Source organism: Tribolium castaneum, chromosome 3 (assembly GCF_031307605.1).
Source record: "Tribolium castaneum strain GA2 chromosome 3, icTriCast1.1, whole genome shotgun sequence".
NCBI lineage: Eukaryota > Metazoa > Arthropoda > Insecta > Coleoptera > Tenebrionidae > Tribolium > Tribolium castaneum.
The window spans coordinates 9,688,612-9,714,635 of NC_087396.1; the positions used below are offsets into that span (position 1 = coordinate 9,688,612).

General features: G+C 32.5%; 2 protein-coding genes across 10 annotated transcripts in view; one reads left to right on the forward strand and one right to left on the reverse strand.

The window, feature by feature from the left end:
- The first annotated feature begins 1,618 nt into the window (after window positions 1-1,618).
- Window positions 1,619-2,480, forward strand: l(2)efl (lethal (2) essential for life). Its single transcript, XM_963667.5, has 2 exons — window positions 1,619-1,775; window positions 1,842-2,480. Exon 2 carries the CDS (start codon window positions 1,842-1,844, stop codon window positions 2,418-2,420), a length of 579 nt encoding a protein of 192 aa, XP_968760.1. The 5' UTR covers window positions 1,619-1,775; the 3' UTR covers window positions 2,421-2,480.
- Window positions 2,481-7,184: 4,704 nt separating this feature from the next.
- The window catches only part of Pde8 (Phosphodiesterase 8), a 94,395-nt gene continuing 75,555 nt past the window's right edge, over window positions 7,185-26,024 (reverse strand). For all 9 annotated transcript variants that reach the window (XM_064355330.1, XM_015982085.2, XM_064355334.1 and 6 more), the window contains 11 exons: window positions 17,309-17,368; window positions 17,160-17,217; window positions 16,936-17,103; window positions 16,656-16,876; window positions 16,430-16,607; window positions 14,427-14,600; window positions 14,033-14,371; window positions 10,118-10,334; window positions 9,613-10,065; window positions 7,384-7,560; window positions 7,185-7,329 (listed from right to left, as the gene is read on the reverse strand). In XM_064355330.1, coding sequence (XP_064211400.1) covers window positions 7,397-7,560; window positions 9,613-10,065; window positions 10,118-10,334; window positions 14,033-14,371; window positions 14,427-14,600; window positions 16,430-16,607; window positions 16,656-16,876; window positions 16,936-17,103; window positions 17,160-17,217; window positions 17,309-17,368 — 2,032 coding nt within the window. In that variant the 3' untranslated portion in view covers window positions 7,185-7,329; window positions 7,384-7,396. The remainder of the gene's footprint in view (window positions 7,330-7,383; window positions 7,561-9,612; window positions 10,066-10,117; window positions 10,335-14,032; window positions 14,372-14,426; window positions 14,601-16,429; window positions 16,608-16,655; window positions 16,877-16,935; window positions 17,104-17,159; window positions 17,218-17,308; window positions 17,369-26,024) is intronic.

Below are 26,024 nucleotides of genomic sequence, written 5' to 3' on the forward strand. Positions count from 1 at the left end.
TTTTCTTGATTTGACAGTTTGATGTTTAACAATTCTCGGGGGACGCCTTAATAACGTAAATAAATAGGATATATTAATTATTAGTCTAAAATCCGAATTAGGGTTGTCCTGGACCCAACTGCTTACCGAATAAAACCTATTTGTTATTAAATATAAACATCCAAAAGAATGTATCACGAATGGGTTCCCTAAAATTGTTCCAAACTGTGATTACGGGGGCTTAAAAGAGTATTTTCCGCACTGTTTTATAGCCATTTTAAGTAAAATTTTTGAAAGTGATTTACAGGATACATTCTTCTACTCGAGCTATAGGGGAGAAAGTCTTTTTAAAAGGGGTTATTGTTTTATTTAATTCAGAAAAAATCTGAAAACTGAAAAAAAATTAATATGTAAAATTCTAGTCTTTTTGAAAATAGATTTTCATCAACAATAAGAATCATTCTGTATTTTCCGTTTAACACTTATTGTAGATGGGAAATAATTTTCAAAAATGACTAAATTTTTTTCAGTTTTTATAATTAATTTTTAAACTTTGCGTTTATAATACATTTATCAAAGTTTACAGTAGGAGTCGTTTATTACTAGAGATGTTTATATTTAGGGATATTTAGTTTTCAAGACTTTCATCGATAATGCGTGAAATACCAACTGACACAAAATTCCCTGGACGACAAAAACAATATTAAAATAACAAAAAAAGGGGCGCAAAAAATTGCATAAAATACTCGTTTTATAAAGTTTTTTTACAAATTACAAAACTTGTTTTTAAATATAATATTCTGACTTAAATATAACAGTGACCACATTTTTAAAATTTTTTCTCTCCTACAGCCTGAATAGAAAAAAATACCCTGTAAATCAATGCCAAATATTCGACTCTTTTAGACCCCTTATTAATTATAGTCTGGAACATATTTGTGATAAAAAATAAGTTTCATCCGGAAAGTATATCGGTCTAGGACGACCTTAATTGAAATTCTGTACTGTACAAGTGTCCGTTTTTCGAGCTCCTCCATGGTGATCTCAGTTATTACAAGAGTTACAAATTCGGATAAATTAGGGCAAAGTTGCGCAGTTTTGTGCGAACAATTATCTAACAGAAAATTTGATTTGTCATTTTTCACGAGTAAAATGAGGTGCATATTCAGTTGAACCATTTGAATTTAGTGTTGATTTTTATGCATAACAAGTTTTAGAAAAAAAATCTAATTGGGCAATTGTCTTATTGTCCACTTTACTGTTGTTCTAAACTGGGCAAAAAAGTGTCTACCAAATTTCTACCGTAGAGTGTAATTTTTTTGCTGAGAAACCACGCAAATTGTTTGCTGTTGTTGCCAAAAATAATTCTGCAGTTGCTAAAAATATTGTCTCCATTGAAATAAAAAATACGCTGCATGTTAGATTCCAGAAAGACACTAATTCTATCATTTGATTTCCCTAATCTTTGAAATGTCTAAATTAGGCCACAGCCGCCAAGATGCATCACATTGCTATTTATACCTCCCGTATAATGAAAAACAGTAAAAAAATCCAAAACTTACCGTAGTGTTTACTCACAGATCTATTTTAATCCATTGTGGAATAGTCTTTCGGTCATTTCGGAAAGCCAAAACTCATTCCGTCTCTCTCTGGACTATGTTAATCCAGATTTTGAGTTTCGGAATTTTCTCATGCATTCTAGAATGAACGCGTGATTGGCTATAAATATTCGGGCAAGTTCAAGGAATGTTCAGTTTAGATCCAGAAAGTGTAGAGTGAAGAAATAGAACGTAAAGGTAAAGTTAATTCGATTTCTGCCCGAATTGGACGATTTTTTAACTGTTTTAACGTACTTTTGATAGATGTCTGTGGTGCCTCTTCTTTTCCGCGACTGGTGGGACGATGACGACTTCCACTTTTCGCGCCCTTCTCGTCTTCTGGACCAACAGTTCGGTCTAGGCCTCCGTCGCGATGACCTCCTCAACACCTTCAGTTCCATGCCCAGAAGCTCCCTCTTCAGAAACTACGTCCGGCCCTGGCGCTCCACTGCCATCCAGAGACAGGACTCTGGATCGACCATCCAACAAGACAAAGACAAGTTCCAGGTCATACTAGACGTACAACAATTCGCTCCCAATGAAATCACAGTCAAAACCAGCGGAAACAGTATTATCGTTGAGGGAAAGCACGAGGAAAAGCAGGACGAACATGGGTTTATCTCGAGGCATTTCGTGCGGAGGTATTTGTTGCCGCAAGACCATGATATCAATGATGTTGTCTCATCGTTGTCTTCTGACGGGATTTTGACGGTGTCGGCCCCCAAAAAGTCGCTCCAGCAACCCGCAGGTGAAAGAGTGGTGCCCATTACACAGACTGGACCGGCGAAGGCTACGGTCACACCCGTGGCGGAGTCGCAACCCAAAGTCGAACAACCCAACTGATTTAAGGCTGTTTTATAATATTTTGTTGATCTAAGTATTGTTAATAAATTTTCCTCTATGTCTAATGCGTTTTATTTTAGTCATTAATACGTTTTGGACGCAGATTGTTAGATAATTTACAAGATTTTGTAAACACGCCAACGCCACAAAATAAACAAAAAACATTTGATTTAGCTTACTGTATACACCATTATTATTACGTGAAAAATAATCAAAAAAAAATATCAAAAAATTAGTTATTGTAAGTTCTCCAACATGTTTTTGAACAAAAATCAAGCCAAAAAAATTCAAAATTTGATCGAAGGTTTGTTACGTTTATACTTTTGTTCCATGCCTTTAAGCATAGGTAATATTTAAAAAATTAATACAATGTACTTGAAGATTGTGGAAAATTCCACAAGAGACGCACATTAATAATAAAATTTTATCTTTTTAACTAATTACACACACCAGAAAAGTCTAGGGATATTAGTAATTTTTCTAAGTATATAATATGTAATATATGAAACTTTGGGCATTTGTTTAAACGAATTTTAATTTTTCAGCGTAAATTTGAAAGATTCCATGAAAATGACTTAGTTTGTTAATTGAACAAAATAAAATAAAAATAAAATAAAATAATAAAAACTGTTGTTTCTAACTTGATTTTGTTTTTACCAAAAATACAGGATGCTCAAAAACTGGCGCACCAACTCATTGATACGTTGTTGAGAAGCATGTGTATATTACCAGAAAAATCTTAAAAAAAATACTAAAGTCATATTTTAAAAAATATGGAGCTATAAACTTATTTTGGTGACTTCTTTAGTTTTCATTATTATCTAATGTTTTTATATTTCACACTAAGTAATAGTTCCCTAACACAATGATGAATAATTATTTAGAAATTTGCTATCAGATTTTAGCAATTTTTTGATTAAAAAAAATTAAAATCCTTAAAAAAAATCACGGTTTGTAGATGTGCCAACACTGGGAATTATTTCCTAGGAAACCGTTTCAAGAATAATTAATTTTTATTGTTGATCAAATTCTATTGAGATCACGGCTGTTAGACAACGTTGCCACATATCATTTATTTAAAATTCGTTATTTATAAATAACTGTAATAAACAGATTTTTTTTACTATTTATCCTATTATGTACCACACTATCTAAGTTACAAATTTTATTTTAGTCAATAATTCCACACTGCTTTATTTTTTCTTATCACTTGGGCGTTGAGAATATTTAAAAAACAAATAGTGCGTTGTACTGCTTTATACCGTATATATTGTTACATTTGAAAAAAAAGTTAGAGGTGGCTGTGCAGTTTTAACAGCAGATAAACAAAAACCAACTCCATCAAATGATTGCCAAGAAAAAACAAAAATCGACCTGTTTCTGGATTTTTCACAAAAATAGCCGATATCCAAGTTATGAATTTTATTCCAAAATTCCACATTGTATGTAATTAATTAAATAATGTGTTAGTAGTGTTAGTAGTAATTACAATAATAATCAAACAATTCACTGTGTTATAGCATTTTATAAAAAATGTTCTGAAAAATTAAATAAATAGTTATTATTAAAGATATGACATACTCAGAAATTACTTATGAGTAATTTGAATATAATAACTTTAAAATTCAATAAAATTTTCTAACAAAATTTCAGTCTTTATCTGAAAATATTTCGTCTCAACCATCAAGTTACCGTCATCTACTAGTGGGGCATGTAGTAGGAAAGGGAAAGGACATAAACGATACAGTGGGGCGGAAATACAGATAGCAGCTGTTCTTTCAACAAGAATGAGTACTATTGACGCCACGCGGGAGGTTTATCCGTCCGACAATATATGGTAGATGCCTGGGTCTGCGCCGAATCTGACTATTTAGGGTGGATAAAGCAAAAACAACTAAGAGTAGCTGATTAGAAAATATTTAGAAGATCGGGCTGCAAGGGCAAATGCAAGCGCGAAAAAAGACGGAAATATTTGGATGCGATGGCTGGCAGCAAGACACAGAAAGCCGGATTTGTTTATAACCATGATTTGTAATTCAAAGTGGTCCAAAATTGCAAGAAATCTAGAATATAAACAAAAGTACAAACACCGGCCTGATCTGGTCTGCCGCGTTTTTCATAGCAAATTATTGGAACTAATCGACGAAATCGTTAACGAGCAAATATTTGGCGTTGTACTGAATATGTACAGTATCGAATTTCAAAAAAGGGAACTAACACACGCTCATATATTGGTGACCTTACGACCGGAAGATAAACTAAACACCGAACAGTTAGTGGGTGCTGCAGTTTCTGCTGTTATTCGGACCAAGACACTGAACCAAGGATGTACATGTTGGTCAAGAAACATCGTCCTTGTGGTGTTAACAGCCACCTAGATGCGCTAGATTCACCTAGATTCTTGCAGCAAGCATTATCCTGAACGGTTTTGCGAGAACACTGTTCTATTGGGGGACAATCGGATTTGCCAGCCAGATTACCGACGACCTAATGATGTTCGATCTTGAAGGCACACCTAATGATAATCGGCGCATTGTACCGCACAACAAATATCTTTGGGGTCGGTATGATTGCTATATGATCGTGGTTTTGTGGCTTTATTTATACAATCAAATATTTACACAAATATGTTGAAAAAGATGCGAACAGTACGATATTAGCGTACAGGAACGAAGGAGCAAATCAGCACGGAGTGATTGAAATAAGACAGTATCAAGACTATCGATATGTCAGCGCACCTGAAGCAGTTTGGAGGTTGTTCCGATTCTTTCTCAGTGACCGATCTCATTCAGTCGTCTTACCGGTTCATTTGCCGAACGAGTAAGATATAATATTGATGAAAACGACGATCTCGAGAGAATCGAAGAACTGGCACGGAAATCCTCTAAACTTATCTTATGGCTTGGTTTTTAATCGTGAACATCGTGAAGTAAGCTGACATTTCAGAATTCTTTAGATGGCAAAATAAAAACTTTAAACGAGTACCAAGAAGACAAATCAGCAAGACAATTGGAACATTAGTTGAAGTGAATCATAGGAAAGGAGAACGGTACTGATTGGGATTATTATTAAAAATAACTCGTTGAGCTATTTCTTTTGATCATTTCAAAACAATTAATGGACACTTTCCAAGAGGCGTGTTGAATGGTACGATGAAGCGTTAAACGAAATTGTACTTTCAAAACGTGCTTTTGAAGTGCGAGAACTATTTGGACTTGTACAAAGGTGTGGAACCGATAATTCCTCGATATTACGACTGGAATAACTTCAGGATTAAATATTAGAACTACAAAAACACATCGATCAGATTTGGTAAGAGATGACGACGACGACGATTAATTATGCTACTTTATAATTAGTAAGTGTTTTGAAATAGATCGCAATCTATTGCCTGAATTTTTTTCTCTACAGCTTCTTCGGCGACGGCAGCGTTCTTGGAGGTGATTGGATTGAATTGGATTTTAGTGTAGTGTGAGTTAATAATTATTTAATAGATTTTAAATTTTGATGTTTTTATGTGTATTAGAGGAAATATTTTGTTATAAGTGTTATAATACCAATAATATGTTATGTTATATTTTACATTTTAATTTTTTTACTTTGATTTCGCGCATTAGTGTGCAAATTTTGCAAAAGCAATGGCATTTTCGAGCGTTGTAATAATAATTTAAGTTTGTAATAATCTGGTTTACAAGAAGTCATTTTTCCACTTTGGATGTTGAAAAATCGAAAAAATAAAAATACAAAACAAATACAAATAAGAAAAATAGTTAATGTTTGTTTTAAAAAATATTGTACGAACCTCTGGGCGCGAAGACGTATTTGGCGCATTTGCGCAAATGAAGCACTCGTTCGTTCCTCACTCGTGCTCAAATAATGCTCGAAAATGTCTTCTTGCACTTGGTTCGTAAATAACTATTTTATCGTATGTATTATAGAATATTAAAAAACAAGTTTCATAAGACCAGTCTTAAAGCACGAATTCAGTTTCAAAAACGAGTGGCGTTATCTACGAGTTTTTTGAAAGAAAGAGTGCTTTAAGATCTTATGAAACAAGTTTTTTATCTATTTTTTGTAATTAGCACCCTTTTTGCCATTTTTAAACAAAAATTGTTATTTTAGTCGATTTAGGGATTTATGTGACGGTTGTTCATGTCTCAATTTTGAAAATGAAAAATTGATTTAAAATTTTTGTTTTATCCAAATTCGATAAAAAAACAGGAGTGATAATGGAGGTAATCTTGGATGAGTGCCCCCTGAAATTTGTGAAATTCACAAAAATACGGTAGGAACTTTGCTTCTTGCCAACCTAAAAATTTTCGTAAAATGTTCCGTCAAATAATGACTAATGACATCGCACTTGATGACGTTGAGTGCTTTAAGATGCCTATTAAAGCATCAAAATGGCGGCAAATTACAAAAAACAATTTAAATGTTCTGCAAAAGTTGCTATGGCAACTTTTTTGGACTTAGTTCGGTTTTATTCAGTCAGAAATCTAACCCGAAAGTGGAGAAACATACTGATCTAAGACTTTTTAATTGTTTTGTCGAGTATTTCGGTACTGTTAACACATTTTTCTGTTTGGGACAAAATAAAAGAAAAAAAATGTTTTTTTTATAAATCTTATATTGCACATCAATACAGTGTCAATAGAAAACAGTAAGAACATCATTGCACATCCTAACTAAAAACATATTAAAATTAAAACAAATAATAATTTAATAAAATATTTCATTCAATGCACGTCCAGCATGCACGTTAAATAATGAGGTACGCAATACTTTTATTTATAGTATAAACTGTATAATATATAGATATATAAATAACACGATATGCACATTTTGTTAGTTCACATTCACAGTTTTTTTCGCAACAATTTCTTCAATTTATCGGCGTCAACACTGTGACCTAAAAATACCAAATTAGCATAACCACTACCTTATCTTTTATTATTATTCTTACGAAACAGTTTGCATCAGTTGGATTTTGAAGATTTCAGCGGAAACATCGGACACATAAGTACGCTAGTTTGAAGTTTACTAATATCAGCTAAGGTATTCAGACCTTGTTCGTCGAACTCCTTCCACCTGATGTAATTCTGTCTCATGTACGTTATTAAATCGGGCATATCGATGAAAGCTGAAAACCAAAATTGTTATTTACGTAATCAGTTATGAAAAAGGCGATTTTGTTTAACGAGCTTAATGTTTGCCAAAACGAGTAAGCGCAGCGAACCAGCTTTGCAAATTTTGCAAGTAAAAACTGTGGCATTTTTACATATGAAAGCGTCGGGTTTTTAGGGGCGGCTAACATTTTACTTTTTATTTTAATTTAAAAATGCATTTTTTTTTAATCAATTGATTAGACTTTTAGATTTTAATCAGTTTTTAAAACTAAACACTTTTTAAAAGTTTCTAGTAGTTTCAAATCATATTGTAGAAAATTCACGGTGAGTAATGAATTAATGATAGAAACAGCCAGATTAGAAAAATGTCTTTGAAAAGAGACATTATAAGTCTAGTGCATGTTTGGTGACATACAAAGAACATTATCAGTTTTTTTAATTTGATTTTCAGAACACAGAACTTGTGTTATAGTTAGAACTGGGTATGCTATATCATTCAAATAAACTGACTGAAAAAAGTTAAGGATATTATTGAATTTTAGAGGAAATTAAGTGATTGAAAAATGACGTTAAAAGCATATACATATTATTTACTGATTTGTTTTCATCCAATTTTAATGCTCGAAAGTTGAAAAGATTTGTTTGATGTTAGAATACGAGTAATTATACTCCTTTAACTGTTGTGGAGCAATGTAGTAATATCTTAAAACACCAACACAGGCTGATTCTTTTCGGGTCTACATTAAAAAATTCTCAACTACCTATAAGCTAAAAGTAGCTAAAGCTTTGAAATGGCTGAACCTCCGGAAGTACGACAAGTTGGCGCCAACTTAGAAAGTTTAGCATTTTTAAACTCGTCTTTCCAAACTGAGTAAAATGTACCCAGTTGTTAAAAGTTATCGGTCATAGTTTTTGGCGTATGTCAATTTTTTAGCTAAATTTTAATTTGCAAGAGTACATTCAGAACATCACAATTCTTGAACCCTTTGCGATAGGCGAATAATTTATTTTGTTTTAGATAACCGAATGGTCAAAAGATCTTCTAAAATCTTCGGGACAGTCAATTGTCAAATGGTTTATAACACAGTTTTTTCAAATGGAACTACTGTTTTTTCAATACCAATAAAAAAACATCCATTTTTAAAGAAACCTTTATGAACATTTTTTATATCTATCACTAACAGTTTTTAAAATAAAAGCAAAATACGAATTTTAGCAAATTATTTTTTTTATTAAAAAATACAACAAAGTTGTAATTACTAATAAATAAAAATGTTCAATTTGTTCACCATTTTCATTCAAAAAGTTTAAAACTGTATGGTAGACTGACTGAAAATTCACTAAGTTTTAATTAGCCACAATTAAAAATATTTTTTTATTGAAATATATTTTGCTTATTTAAAACACGCGTGTATAAACGCGCGTTTTTTAAAGTGCCCATGGCCACATCAATAATCCAAGAAACATGAAGTATAAATGGTATCTTTTTAAACCATTTTGAAAATAATTTAGTTAACATAGAAGAATGGGCACATTTGGGTTTTATACAACATTTCAAAACCGCAGCTGTATTGGAAGTTAAAAATTTCTAATGTAGAATTTATTACAAAGGGGTTAACAAGTATTACAAATTTCAATATCGAAAATAAGAAAATAAAGAAAATTTTACAAACCCCGAAAACGGCAAATTTTTTATTGACAGGGGGGCATTTTTTGAGCTACTTTTGATATAGGTATTTTTGAGAAAAAGTCATGAACAGTGGCTGCCAAAATTAAGTAGCGCAGGACGACAGTGGATAAAAACGCCAATGAGTAAAACTTTTACCCTTACTTAAAAAAAGAAAGGCTTTTCATAACGTATTATGTACAAATTTTTTCCTAATTTCGTCGTAAATTAAAAATCCATACACGCAATTTATTTTTTTAAGAGTAAACAATCGACAGTTAACGAGTTACGTAATGAGTGACAGTACTTCCCGTCAAAATTAGACGTAAAATCTGCCATTTATTAACAGGATTAGGAAAACTTGTATTACATTGTTCCCAAATCCAACTGAAAAACTAACCATTCCAAGCTTCAAACATGTCATTGATGATATAATCGACAAATCCAATTTGCGATTTGGGAATGGAGCAAGTGTTCCTGTCGAACATCGGCATGACCACGGGCAGACCCCGTTCTTTCTCCTCGTCCGTCTGCTGGAAATACTCCTCAGCGATCCTCCTCGCCCATTCGACGCACAATCTCAAAGGTCTCGTCGGATTCGAAACGTCGGAACACTTTATCATCATCCGCTTGATCAGGGTGATGTTCTCCGGTTGCGTCAGGAGCGGAAAGTCCTGATCGCCCAGTTCGATATCACTATTGGACGTTTTCGTGCAGAAAACATTAACGAACTTTGCCAGATGCTCAAAATGTTTTGTCATTTCAGTTGCTAGAATCATGTCGATCACGTTGTGTCGGGCGATCTTGTACGTCTCCCTGTCTAGATTTTTAAAAACGTTTACTCTCTCGTCACCTAAAATTTAAGGATAAATGGCGAAAAAGCTTCGACGGGTGGTGTAAACTACCTAAAGTTAATTTGAACATGAGGGCTGCATGGTGCGATTCTAAAATGGTTATGTCGTTATATAATATAGCTAATGGATTGTCCGAGTTCGACAAGAATGCGTTGGATTTGCCTGGATGGTCGACGTCGTGAGCAGCGGCTGCTATTAGACTTGTTGCCTCGTCGAGTGGGTCCATGATCGATTTCAGCTTCTCTCTTTCCAGAAAGCCTGCCGTTGCCTACGAGAAAGAATCATTTGGTTTGCACTGATAAGATACAGGCGGAAGGATTATCATGCATTCACGCAGCACTTTGTTTCTAAATCATTTCGACCTCATTCCCAACGCTTGGATTTTTACAACTCGAGAATTCGATGTAAATTAGTAAAATTAGGGACATCAGAGAAAATCTAGATTTTAGCTGACTACATTATTTGGAACAAAAAAATCAAATTGAATCTAAGCATTTTTCTATACAGGATGAGTCATTGATATGGACGTGCTCGATTGCACCCATACTGTCAAAGATATCGAAATGAATCAAATGGCACTGCAAAAGGGAAGTCAAAATGCACCTTCTAAAATTATTTTGCTCTGTACAGAGTGATTCATTTTTACAGAGCAGCCTTTAATATATTTTTTTAAATGGCACCTTCTGTATTTTTGTACATATTTAATTTTTTTACGCTTTATAATTCAGTTTAGTTTTTGCAATTTACTTTAACCGTTCAGAAGTTATTAATTTTTTTCTACAAATTAGTGCGCCTGCAAGCACATCATTAAAAAATTGAAGAGCGCTTGGTTTTTGGGATATCAAATTGGGAATTTTTCCGTGGGTAAATAAATGTCTGAGGTATCATTGGGTTACAAGACCATACATTTGCATTGTAGCATCACCTTGCTGTGACTCATTTATTTTGGTATTTTATTACTAAAAATACTAAGTTTTATTTAGCGTCTCATTTTACATCTTTTTTACCTATTTCGTTTTTTTTTCCAAAAGTTGATAGTTAAGGAGATAATTCGGATTTTCTGATAAATGCTCACAAAATCTCTTGGTTACTAATGTAGCGTGCTATAAAAAACTATACATTCTGACATACCAATGTTAGAATGACATTTATAGTACGACACGTTTTGATTGTCTTGTGAAAATGAATTTTTCGCGTATAATTCATGCCGACCAGACTCATCGAGACATAAATTTTTAAAAAATTTTGAGAAGAAATTATTAAATAAAAATGATAGAATTTACAATAGAGAAATAAGGGAATAGAAAAACTGATATATAACAAAATCAACAGCGATAGCCGATAACATATTACTTGCAATTACAAAACTGTCTAAAACGACGGCTTTCTTAAGCAACAAAATAATACATTGGTTAATTCTTTTTAAAAATTCGTCACTTCTATGTGGCATGATCAATTCTACGAAAAGCTTTTATTATTCTTTTTTTAAATTTCACTCTGGTAGTCGTTTTTTTTTCTGTTTTATTCGATGATTTCTTACCAAATTAAAATTTTCTTACCAAATTGAAGTTCAGATCTCGATGAGATTTGTATGCATTTTACATGAAAAATTCATTTTCAGAACAAAAACAAAACGTGACGTACAAAAAACGCCAGTCCTGTTATGTGAGAATTTATTGTTTTACATGGCACACTACATTGGTATCCAAGAAATTTTATGTGCAATTTTCAGAAAAACCGAGTTATGCAAAATGCAAAATCAGAGGTAGAAAAGATGTAAAATGAGATCGTGAATAATATTCAGTAATAAAATACAAAGGGTACTAGTTGAAAAAAATCAAGTTACGGTCCTTCAAAATTTACCAAAATGAATGTGTCATAGCATGGTAATGCTACAATGCAAATGGACAGTCCTGTTGCCGAAAGATTGTAGTTGTTTACACACAGACAAAATCACAACTCAATATCTCAAAAACCAAGCGCAGTGCGATTTTTTTAATAATTTGCCTGCAGACGCATAAAATTGTAGAAAAAATTAAATAACTTCTGAAAGGTTAAAGCAAATTGCAAAAACTAATCTGATTTATAAAGTGCACATTTAGATATGTACAAATATACAGGCAGTGACATTTAAAAAACTATGTTAATAGCTCCACTGTAAAAATGGAACACTCTGTATAGGGCAAAATAATTTTGAAACGTGTACTTTTATTTATTTATTTATTTAAGTGTAGGTGCAATCGCGCACGCCCATAGCAATGACTCACCCTGTATTACAGGACCTTCAAAAACTCGAAAAATTCAGTGTTTTTTAAACTCGCTCCAGCAATGTTTTATGCACTTTTTTTGTCCTTAGAACCCATTAGATACCTTAAAAGTGTAAGAAAACCTCAATAGGTTCGATACTAAAAGATTTGGTTTTTTAGATTTTTGCTCTATTATCGGTTTGTGGAGCATTTATCGGGGAATTGAGTTATTCCCCTTTAGTCCCAGTATGTTTATTATCGTTGAAGAGTTCTTTTTAAAAAAATCATTGTCCTGAGTTTTCGAGAAAATTGCTAACAAAATCAAAAGTAGCTAAAATTTGTATACAGACTCAACCAAAAGTAATGTAGTAAATTCATGTCCTTGTTATGAGTTATTTTTAAAAAAAAAATTTTTTTTCAATTTCCTACAAAAAAGTAAGCGATACCATATTTTGTCTTCAACGGTTTGGCTATAAACTAACTTTCCCATAAAAAAATTAACTACTTTTTCGACTAATTTCTATTCCAAATTTTGTCCTGAACTTCGCGAAAACATCTGAGAAATTTTGATAAACTCTGATGTTGCCACTTAAAACTCAAAAACCATTTGATCTTAATATTGGACCAAATGTTCGAGACAGTTACGACGCCATAATTTCAAATTTAAATCGAAATAATTTGAGTTAGAAAGCAGATACAGAGAAGCGGTAATCACTACTGTAACAAGCGATTTCAGTACTATCATTTGAGACAAAGTTGTTTTTAAGTTGCCAATGTCTTTAATAAAAAATAGAAACGGTGCTTTCTTTATGACATTATTAGTCAGGGTTGGAGTCTCCTTCGACTTTTATTCACTAAATTTGGCGGTAAAATAGTTGACAAAACAAGTTTTTGGCAAATAACTGCGAATGTGTTACGATTTACGTTAGGGTTGTAACAAGAAAAAATGTTTCGTTTTTATTCTATATCGAATGATATAAAAATAAACAAGGGTTGCCACTTGAAATAAACAAAATAAAAGGATCTAATTGGAAATAAATTGTTAGACCTTGTTCAATACGTACCTACTTACCTAGTAATAATGTCATCGAAATAACGTTGCTTCTATTTTTTATTAATTTTTAAAACTAAAAGTGGAAAACCGTTTTTTTATTTTATTTTATTTTAATAATCCCTGAACCAATTTGAAAAAAAACTTTAAGGACGTGTAAGAATCTTATTATTATTATCCATATTATTTAGATAAAAATTTATTTCTAAACATCTAGTGGAAAACTCAATAAATTGTATTGACATGTGATATAGTAGTTTACCATTTTTGGCATATTATCACAAAAATTAAATAGTGAATAAGGGTTTAAACACGTTTTTGAGTTAATATAACTTAAGTTTATCGTGAGATTTTGTTAAACGGGAAAGAGAAATCAGTAAAATTTCACTTTTCTCAGCTTTTTAACACATTGTCGAATCAGAAATTATTTCCAAAATGAATTGCATTAATTTTTTTCTTTTTTTTTCTATATTTTATGGATCAATCGCTTAAATACATATACAATTTTTGGTCAAATTTTATGGAGCGGCCCTGGAGGCAAATCACGCAACACTTGCTATAAAAAGTGGAAAAACAAAATAATATGTTTTCTTGTTTTCCACCGCGCCTAAGTGCGCGCTCTTTGATCTTAACGCTCTCTCATTAATCTCACCTAAACCGATACATTACCTGCATTACGTCGGCGGCATGTGTCGAGTTGTGATAGGTATTATCGGTATGATAATTGGCCTCGATAATAATGAGCCAATTATAGAGAACTTTTTCGTCACAATTGAGGACCGCAGCCACGTCGAAGTTATTAAAAAGATTCATTCCTAAATATTGAAGCGGTCGTTTTTTCGTCAACTCTTCCAAACGAAAAATGTCAAATTCCCACGATAGGGACTCGTCGAGGAGCTCCTTCAGCTGTGCTGGGACTTTGATGACGCCACCTTTCGATGGTCGATACACCGACGAATCGTTACTGCTTCTTCGCGAAGACAGGGCGAGCGAAGGCTGAGATTGTTTCTGAAATCGGTGGATTGAGGCTAGAATCAAAGCGAACGTGGCTCTAAGCCCTTACGGAGAGCAAAGCCGAGATCAGCTCCGATACGATGGGCTCCTCGTGGCGGTCCTCTTTCACTTGGGGCGCGTATAATTCGGGACCTCGCAGAATTTCTTCCACCCTTTCGAGTAATTGCACCAGCTGAGGGTTCGCCGGAGATGTGTCTTTCGCTTGATCGATCAGAGTAATTAACTGCGAAATAATAAATTCCCATTTACGAGTAACAAATAATCGCAACCTAATTTTTTATAAAGCAGACAAAATACCGAAGGAAATCGGTGTATCAAATCGAGAGAATCTTGAGGAAATCATAGGAAACTACCAACGAAAGTTTTGCCAATTTTTACCAATGAATTTTTTGCTCTTTCTGTTTCTTTCAATAATTAATTCGGATCTTCACGTCAAAAATTGTTTTCAGTCCATGTCATAACATATCAAATATTTAGCTTAGCAAGTGGATGTTAAATTCCTAGGTAGATAGAGCGTTTTATAAGTAGGGTACGTGAATATGCCTATAAAATAACCTTCTAAAAAAATTATTTGAATATTTTCCATTGGGAATGAACGTTTTCTGAAAGAGACATAGTAAATCTATTTTCATCAGACAAACGTAATAACGATTCGAATTTGTAGCTAATTTGTTATTAAAATTTTGGCTTTCAGATCCTTTTTTATTTAACCTTATATACAAGTATAGTACAATGTGTTCGAAAATGTTTGTTCATAAGGTCGACTATCGAATTCCAATTCAATATGCCGCTTCAGTTTCATCTTTGTCAAATCTTTGAATTAGCTTAAAATATCTTTATTTCACTTGTGTCCCTTTTATAATAAAGGAAGATATGAATTTTTCTAAGATTTCGCTAAAATGTCAACTTCTGTTTATAAGTCGAAAATAAAAGACGATAGCGAGATGCGGTTTTGACCAAAATTATTTTCTCAAAAAACGGACCCGAGAATGTGTCACTCGTTTTTCTCTAAACGTCTTAATTTCGGAGATCCCGTATTCGGACATCCAAAATGCAGCACCCTGTACATTATCTTTGTGTTCAAGTAAAAGTCGACTATTTGATAAAACTGCAAAGTATTCTGTGGCAAATTTGTCGCAAAATAATAGTTGCATTATTTTTTGTCTAGAATCTAATTATACAAAAATATATACAGTGTTCCATTTAAAAAATATAACTTTTTTCATAATAAAAATATTTTTGTAATTTGTCGCCATTTTGATGTTTTAATAGGCATATTAAAGCACTCAACGTCATCAAGTGCGATGTTATAGTCATAATAGTCATTGTTTGACGGAACATTTACGAAAATTTTTAGATTGGCTGGAGGCAAATTCGCGAACGTATTTTTGCCAATTTCGCAAATCTGAAGGGCGTTCTTGCAAGATTACCTTTATTATCATCCATACTCCTGTGTTGTTACCGAATTTGGATAAAACAAAAATTTTAAATCAATTTTTCACTTTCAAAATTGAAACATTACCAACCGTCACAAAAATCCCTAAATCGAACAAAATAGCAATTTTTGTTTAAAAACGGCAAAAAGGAGGCAAATTACAAAAAATATAATAAAAAACTTGTTTCATAAGACCTTGAAGTACTCATTCTTTCAAATAACTCGTGGCTAACGCCTCTCGTTTTTGAAACTGAATTCGTGGTTCAAGACTGGTCTTCTAAAACATGTTTTTTAATTACACTATTTTAGTTAGTTGACTTCAAATCGATCTATTCGATAATGAAAATAACATGGCAATATTTCAAACAGCAAAAAATTTAGACCGATTACACACCCCTGGGTCAGCCTAAAAGTGAATGTATACTTTGGAACATAAACATTTCAGTATTAAAAATAAGCTTTAAATTAAGGTCTTTTTAACAAAACAATTTTATATTTAAATTCTCCACCAAAAGCGTAGTCTGGCTGCTTAATTTTTGTGAATGTAATAATTTTGTCTAAAAAATTTTTTTGACTGCGTTTACAATAAAAAAGCAATGACTTAGTTTTGCTCCTACCTTGGTGATGGGAGCCTCCAGAGGCATTTTCGCCAAGGAAGTCCTCCTCATGTTGTCACTCCCGACACTCCTTACATCCGTCGACCCCCTTCTGACCGAGGGAAGACTTCCTCGTGATTGTCCTATCGCGTCATAGGAATGCGAAGTGTCCAAAACCATCACAAAATGTGTTGGTAGTCTGCATTTCGTCCTTTAATTCTAATCCTCCGTTAATGTAACAACTTACCTTCCGGCACACGAAATGGGCACAGCCCGACACGAGGTCAAAATCGGTTCGTTGCTTTTTTTCTTCAACGTCAGAGCCCCGTTCCATTCTCGACCTCTGTGTAACGACGAGCCCATTGTTGTTATTTGGAGAGCATCGTAAGCTAATTGCTCTTGAAGCGTCTTACCCAAAATCTCGTCGGGTTTTATACTCAGATATTTTTCGCAAGATCTGTTCGCGTACTGATAATCACAATAATTTCAGTGGAAGTTTGATCATTGCAAGGAAGGATTTAAATTACCTGACATCGATAACTATCGTCGGTTATAATAACCACGTCTTTGCATTTGTCCAAAGCTGCATACACGGACTGACAGGTCGCGTGTTGAGCCATAGGCTGGATATCACTGTGTTTCAGTTGGATGATCTCGTTGACCATCCAGATTAAATTCGTGTTCTCTACAATGCACTAACAAACGGCTGTTCAAATCTCTGAGCTTAAATAATCGAAAATTCTCTTATTACCCTATTAAATCCCGAATCCAGTAGCGCCATAATAGCCACGTCATCTTTTTCGAACATGCTGCAAAAAAATCGAAACACATCGGATATGAAATAACGGGACGTTCGTTAAGATTCCACACAAAAGCATTGTGTGCTCTCATAAAGCTCACCTTTTTCTTACGACAGCTACCAAAGCCGAATGTTGACTTCCCCTCGTGTTTCTGATTGATCTGGAAAAACACCAAATTGTACCTACACTTGTCTGAGCTGGTCATTAAAAAACTTTCATTTCGTGTAAATGCGAAAAAATTGATATTCTAGGCCGCATTTTCGTATTGTCGCGCCACTTTTCAGCTAAAAATTGACATCAACCTAATCCTTATCCAATTCCCGGAACAGAATTGCCAATTTGTATTTGTAATAGAGGAAAAAATGATTACACGGCTTGGCGAAATAAAGATCAAAATTGAAGCAGCTTTGTTTGTTCTCTAGGTCTGAAAACTGATAAATTTTTAAAGCAGGTTTTTTTATACTAACTAAAAACTAATACAAAATTCACAAGGCGAGTTTTATGTGTTTTTGTAACTTTGATGGCTCCAACTTTCCATTTTTAACCCTAATATAAATAACCAACCAAGCGAAAAAACGAAAATAATTGTTGAAACATCACCTAAAATTACGTCAAAATTACTTTTTTTTAATTATAAACTGACTTGTATTGCTATATTTAGATAAACTTAGCTAAATGGTGCTTTTATGGATTGAAAAATTAATATTTATTGCCAAATCTCTCTCTCAAAAAAAAAACGAAAAGCACACAGGTAATTAGTTCAACGTCATTATTTTTGCATAAAATAATTATGCGTAGTACACAAATCGAGTCGAGAATTACGTTACTTTTGCATTTTTTCGAGCGTTATAGTAAGTAATTCTTTCAGCCGAAAACATACTTTTCATTTATCCTATTTATCCTATCCGATTTATCCTATTTTTGAGCAAGAAATTCATTTAATTTGTAAAGTCACGTCTATTAAATTAGGTCAAATTGGGTTTATTTAAGCATGTTTAGAGTGATTTCGTAAAAAGACGCAAAAATGATGTAATTTTTAATTAAGAACTTATTACTTTGCGAGATTGTTTTCCTGGTTTGCTCCCTTCTTTTGTGCAAACGAGCCGGTCAGTGTTTAATAATTAGTTTGTTTTCACAGCAACAATTTTCATTGTTATTTTAAATTGTTTAAATTGTCCGTTTCTATCACAACGAAAATAGTTCGGCTTTTTTATTTTTATATCCATAGGCGGGTACTCGTTTCAGTATGTAATCTTTTTCCAGATTTTAAGTGAATTTGTGATTTTTTTTTAGAAAAATTACAAATAGAGATATGTTTTATTTGTTGAGCTCTGTTACCTGTTAAAATTAAGACACGTATTTTTGATATACTCTGTATAAAAATATTTTTTGTACTCAATAACTCTAAAAAATCATTAAAAAATAAATATCTTGTATAATTGAATAATGAAAAAGTCATTTCATAACTATTTTGTAAATAACTATTTTGGGTGTGTTGAATATTTTTTACTAAAAAATTATGTATCTGTTTAGTTTGGACATTGATTTCTATAAGGGTTGTTTTGCAAAAATCAAATTATTTTTTAATTTATAATTAAAAAATCCTTATCTGGTAGGTATTCTTGGTCGTTGTTCAACGGATGTTTATAAAAATGTAGTAAAATGTAATAAAATAAGATGTAATAAAAATCACTTCTATTGTAAAATTTTGCTCGAACGGCCCAAACAATTATTTTTCAAAGTTTTTTTTGCATTTTTAGGACTTTTTATAACATATTTCAACCAAAAACTCACTTATGTCGCATAAATTCCCTGTAACAGACCAATAGTCATAAAAAAAATGTAGAAAATCACACGATTGCCTTCTTCGTTAGTTTTGCCTTGTTTTGAAGTAAGAAACTCACTTATTTGGGAATTTTTTTTCAAAAATGACCAAATAAAATCAAAATCGTTGTGCTTTTGGTCTGTTAAGAAAAATATTTCGCTTTATGAGAGAAAAGACCCCGAAAAATCTCTTCATTGCGTCATAGATTATATTATTTTGAGTTGAAAATTCACTTAAATCGTACAGCACAAGTATCAAACTATCTACTTGAAAATAATTAGGTTTGACCGTGACAGTAATAAATTTATTTCGGCAGAAATGGAAAATTATTGAATAAGTCTGAGCAATAGAAATAACTCTCCTGCATATAAAGTGTTTAAAAAAATTAAGATAAGAAATGTAAAATGAAGCCGCTTCTATCTTCTAGAATCTAGATTCTTGAACTTACTATGTAAATTGGTTTGTCTAGCGAGCTGAGTCTGATTTCTGAAATAAATGCGAATGTTCCTGCTCACAAGAAGCCGGCGATTTAATTTTCTAATTGAGCTGTTTTAATTACAAAGTTATGCCAACAGGGTTGGCAAATATTTATGCACATTACAGTTTTCCAAAACAATAACAGATTCAATTGTCATTGACAACATCTCATTGTATGATATCTCCCATTCTGTTTGACGCTGAAAACAACAAACCCTTTTTATTAAACTAGGAATAATATTGTTGTGCAAGCAGTAAACAGCTCACCGGCGGGCGTCGAATGAGAAGCCACTGTATAGCTTCAAGCACACACATAAATCGGATGCGGTTTGGGGTCTTGAATACGAACAATTCGCTTGAGCGCGACAATTCGAACCTTCCTATTTAATATATTCAGCGGGGCGCGCGTAACATGCAAATATCAAGAAAATTGTGCAAAGCTATTCACGGTATTCGCACGATGCCGCGCCATTCGCGAAATCATAATTCCGTTAAAACGAGACAACGTTAATATTACATTTTACTTGTTGCCGCCGCTGGCTCGGTTTTATTTCGTCTCGTTTTACCATAATGACTGCTAATGTGGAAAATTCTTAGCTCTGGTAAATAATTACGAACAAATTGCGAGGAATGTGACTACAGAAATAAATTCATGTTGTGGTAGGTAATACATATACAGTGGCTGTTTCTTAGATTGCAGTAAATATTCCTTTAATTCGAGCATTTTTTTATAACCTGTGGCAAAAAATGAAATATTTGGTATGAAACCCAGATGCATTCGTTCTAAAATCAAAATCAAAAATATATTCTATTGAAATAAAGTTGAATTGATGTAAGACAGAATCAAAAATAATATTAGAACTAAAAGAAAATTTCTTTGTAAATCAGACAGATTTAGAATTCTTAAAAAAATTGCATATGAAAAGCTAGATTATCAATTGTGTTATCAGTTATCACTGATATCAGCCTAAATGCATTTAATACTCATCTCTTATTTCAAGTAATTATAATTATCTTGAGGAAGCAATTTTTGTACGATACATCACAAAAACTGTTTGCTATAGATGAAAAAACAATTTTGGAATCCTCAGGCCCGATTTCATCAACTCTGGTTAAATCTAACGAACAGTTAAAAGCAGTTTCTACTACGATTTTAACAAACGTGTCTGTAGATTTATTCTACTACTAAATTAACTTTCATTGGTGAACCCAATGGGCGCGGCCTTCAAACATTTTTCCGTACTAAAATAAAAAACAAGTTGTACACACAGGGTGTTAGGGAATGGTTTAGCAATATTTCGTATGTGAATTTGTCATGATCAGACGAGTTAAATCGTTATATCATTTTTCTAAAAAGTGCATATTAGCTGTGTCAAAACTATAAAAACGCTAACTTCGCATTTTACCAAAATTTTTTTAAATAAAATTGTAAAATCGTTGTTAATGATCTTTCACTGAAACAATTTGGAGTGCATGAATAATTTATAACAGCTAATTTTGAGAGAAAATGCGACTTTTGTGTTTTTATAGTTTTGAAACAGCTTATACTTTCTTAAAAAAAATATTAACTCATCTGTTGAGAGCCACTGTGTGCTTTATGGTACATAGTTTATTAGCAGTTATTTTTTTTTCTTTAAATAAAGTGAACATCGTGACGCATGGCGTTTTAAAATAATTTCAAAATCGTAGCTAGTATGCTCATTTGTGTGGGAGGTTCGAACTCCAGTTCTGGCATAAATTCCTTTTTGTTTTTTTTTGAAAAATTTGATAACACAACAAATTGAAATAGAAGAATTACGGCATAGATCAAGAAGTTAATTTGACTCTACTGTTTTGTTAATAATATTGAAATTTACGCTAATTTCAGATCACTTTTTTGGTAGAACTATGTATTTTCGTTTTACATAAAATTTACTCGTTTTTTCATTCCCTATCAACTTTTAAATTTTTCAATAGTATGGATGATAATAAAAGTAATCGTGCATGAACGCCCCCTGAAATTTGTGAAATTGACAAAAATAGGGTCGCGAATTTGCTTCTTACCAACCTAAAAATCTTCGTAAAATGTTCCCTCAAATAATGACTATTATGACGAGGCACTTGACGTTGCGTGCGTTAATATTAAAGTATCAAAATGGCGGCAAATTACAAAAACTAATATTTGAGTTGGTTTGATTCTCCATTTTGCCAAGAAAAATTGCCTGTATTTTCAGCAGTGTTTATGGTTTTTTGGAAACTCGAAGAAAAACTGAATTATAACCGGTCTTATATCATAAAACTATTAATCGCAAAAAAAATGAAAGCAGATTCAGAATCCTTGAATAATTTTGCATATAAAAATCAGAAGTATCAATTGTTAAAACAGTCTAACTTCAATAAAAAAAATACAAAAAAGCTCGTCTTTTATTCGAACTAATACACCGTATCGTAAGAAAATAAACACTGACCGATATTCCAAAATTGTTAGCTATTGAAATATCAACAGACATTGGTTTAATTCTCCAGAAGAATTTCCAAGTATATTTTTTGTCAAACTAAATTTTAAAGAGCTCCTTAAACTTTGAGTGATATCACTGATATCTTAACAACTAACGCTCGTAGATAAAAACTGCCAAGAGAAATTGTGAATAATTTTGTATATACAGCTACAAAGGAATGGATAAGTAGAAATTTTCTGGACTGGTTAATTTTAATAAAAAAATAAAGTCAAATATTCTTTATCTGGAGAAATGAAACTTGGGAATCCTCAGATATAAAAAAATTTTCAAAAAGTGGTTCACTGTCAAATAATTCAAAGTAAAAATCAAATTTCAAAAAATATCTAAGTCTAAAAGCATAAAAGATAGTTTTATGTAAAAGGTTCCCAGAACCGAGAAACTTAACTCGTCTAACATATTTAATTTCAGTTAATTTTAAGCAAAAAACATAATACTATGAACAATTATTGTACATAATCTAAGTATTCCCATGCACTTCTCGCACTATTCTGCTCTTAATACTAAGATTTTGTTTTTGAACACTTGGCGATATTCCGTTTTGCTCGGAAACAGTTTGTTTAAAAAAATTGTACAATTTTAGTTTTGCATGCTTTTTCGTTAGTACACATTTCTTAATTTAAACATTTTATTAAAGTTTTAATTAATTTGTTTGTAATACTATATAATATTTGATTTTATGTTTGAACATTTTAAGAAAAATACAATTTATTTACAAACATTTTGTCATTACACGGGCGCCCTCTTCATTTTGTTAAAAGAATGTATGTCCAGAAATGTTTAGACGTTGATAAAAATGACCAGAGTCAGGAAATTAAGGAAAATTTTGAGGAAATCTTGTGGAAATCAGACGATACCAAAATCTTTTTATAGTGTGGTTTACCCATCGTAAAAAAACGAAATTAGATTGATTCAAAATCCTTGAATAATTGTGTTTATGGAAAATTTTGTGATCTATCTCAAATATCTCAAAAACTGTTATTTGTGGATTGAAAACAAAACAATTTGCCTTCCGAAGAATCGAAATTTAAGCTGGTTTGACTCTCCATTTTGACCAAAGGTTGACTTTTTGAACATAACACCTGATAACATACTAATAAGTTATCTTCTTTTTCTCCTTTAGGTTTATGTAAGATACTGGATGCTGTCATGGACAGAGGTACTGCCATGGTACTGCCATCAAATAATTTTCACAATGACAGAGGCTTTTTGACCTTGAAAATGTTTGGTGTCAAATCGACTATTGTCAAAAATAGATATTTTAAGACTTGATCGCCTTTATTAATCTTGATTTAAATCTATTTGTTACAAGAATGGTTGTTATAGGTTTAAACCAGGATTGAAGAGGGTTAGTTTTTTCTACAACTGGGTCACATGTTGACGGAAATTGTGTGACATAAAACGTTAACTATGAAGTTTGCCCAAAATCCTAGAATAACACTTTTATAGAAGCGGAACATAATGGTTGGCAATGAATTCCTAGCTGGAGCCATCTGGCCGCATCATCACGTACTAAAAATGGCGCGAATTTAAAATAATCCCGATAACTTTGTATTTTTTAAATTTTTGCTCACGTCAAAATGGTGTCAAAACCTTATCAAATACAATTATTATGAAAATTTTCTAATTGTATTTGAAAAGGTGGATGCACAGACAGCACAGATGGAAGAATTTTACCCAACATGACACGATCACATTTAATATTAAAGATATTTATTAAATCCATTAAGTTTACAAAACTAATAGTCGTCACCGAATCGATGATAAAGACATACTTGCAATCAGCCAAAATGGCACCTTATGTTTGCAACTTCTGTCTATGCGAGTCTTCTCGCAGTGTGACTCACTTGCGGTTCGGTCCCAAAAAACTCACTTTTGGGAAAAACGCACCTATCTACGAAAACCTTCTGGAGCTCATTACTACATTATATTTTTGGAGATCATGTTCCTAACCGATAGCAGGCAATAGTCTAACCCAAACATGACACCTTGAACCATTATCTTAATAAAACTTTGAAAAATTAACGTGATATTATAAAAAATAAACTCAAATTTTGCTGACGTTTGTGAAATTTTTACTTGTCAGCCGCGCATCGGTACCACGTTTTTCTTCAATAATCTAAAATTTTAAATCCGCCAATAGGATTTTTTTTTCCCGTAAAACACTAAGGCCATCTATCCGCATCATCAGTAAAACCTATTTCAGTGAGGGTTCGATTTGGCTATATCAGTTCGGGATGCCTGCCCAAAATATTCATTTTTGACATTTTGTCAACTTAAAGCATTGTCACTGCCAAAAACAGAGGGATATCTTTTTGGAGAACCGCCACTGACCTATTTGCATTTTCAAATTGAAACCCTTTAGTTTTATTCAGAGCGATGCGCCTCCCTGAAAGCTCACAGAAAAAATCGCCGCCCTTTGACAGTTACAAAAAAGGGCCATAAACAGGGACATCAATCAGTTTAAAACCTTCAGTCAACAAAATAAAATACGCTTTGAAGCATACATTCAATAAAAATGCAAAATAATGTTAGATTTAGCGCTTCAAATATTTTTGCACTGACACCTAAACATGAGTGATTTTTTGATGGAAAAACTTTCACAACATGTAATAATTTTCAAACAATAAACGATCGCTCCACTTTTCATAAACACACTCAGGGCATTATTTCAATCGGAAATGGCTGTTTTTTCCAGGACTTTCTCTTTCGAGTTCATTTTCATAAAGAACCGGTAATAAAAATTAGGAAAGTTTGTAAACTTCATTAAAAGTTGAGAATAAAAGAAAATAATAAAAACTTGCGAAATAAATCGTAAATGTTGGACACTGGGATGGTATTTGTCGTGCAAATTTAACCCGAGTGAAAAAGTCAGTTCGAATGATGGCGCTTCAACCATTAAAGCCCCTGCATGTATAATAAACCGTGAAATATTTATGTGAAGACGAGGGAGCGCCGTGTTCGATGAAGATACGTTCTGTTATAATTTCGCCGGAGAATCGTGCTCGCAAACAATCAATACAGCAACAAGTGAACATTCCACACCGGGTTCTCCTCCTGCTAATACGGATGATATCGTTAATTTTTGATAAGGGGCAAATCCAATTACAATTTCAAGCATTCTACGTCTCGTAAGCCCACAGTCAACATTATTTAACCTTTTGTTTGTTTTAAATCACCTATCTATGCCAAAATGGAAATACATTTTTTTATTAATACCTACGAGTAAGTATATTGAAATCGGTCAATGTTTGTCATAGTTCGACATTAATCACTCGGAATCATACGCTTGGACAAGGCTCTCGTTTAAATGTCACGCAAAAATTGGCACACACGTATTTCCTAACGGAATGTTATTGATTATGACGGGAAATTTTTATAGGATGGCTCGGATATTTTTAATTTTGTGATGGGGTAGTAAATAAAACCGGAATTATTAAACGTGGCCAGCGGATCTTTATTTGGATCGTTTATCCACATGTTTAATTAATTATACCCACAAAACTAACCATTTACTAAATTAAAAAGACATTGCATACACAAAATAGAATGAGTGGAAAACGTGTTATTTTATTTATTTACCATCACATAATGTATTTGGAGAATGTAACAATTAAATACAAAAAAAACATGTGTGTAGAATGTGTGCTGAATGCAGTGCATATTATTTCTAACAAATTAGTACGAAAATGCACTGCAATTATAACAGAGTCGCTAAAAATATGGATACAGTTAAATATTATAAAAGCTATTCATCAAAACTTACTGAAATTTGGTATATGCTTAAGAGTATATCAATTGTATTGATTCAGAACTCATTTCTTCTGAGGATACAGGACAAACTTGTTTTTTTTAAATGCTGTAACACATACATATATCTTATTTTAATGGAAACTTAAAAAATTAAACTATAAAATTTCTGAAAATAAATAAAATTTTATTAATCTTGGAAATACTGTCTATTTATTTTTAGCTCTTTGATGCTTGAACTTTGAACAAAGAATATAAAAGTTAATAAT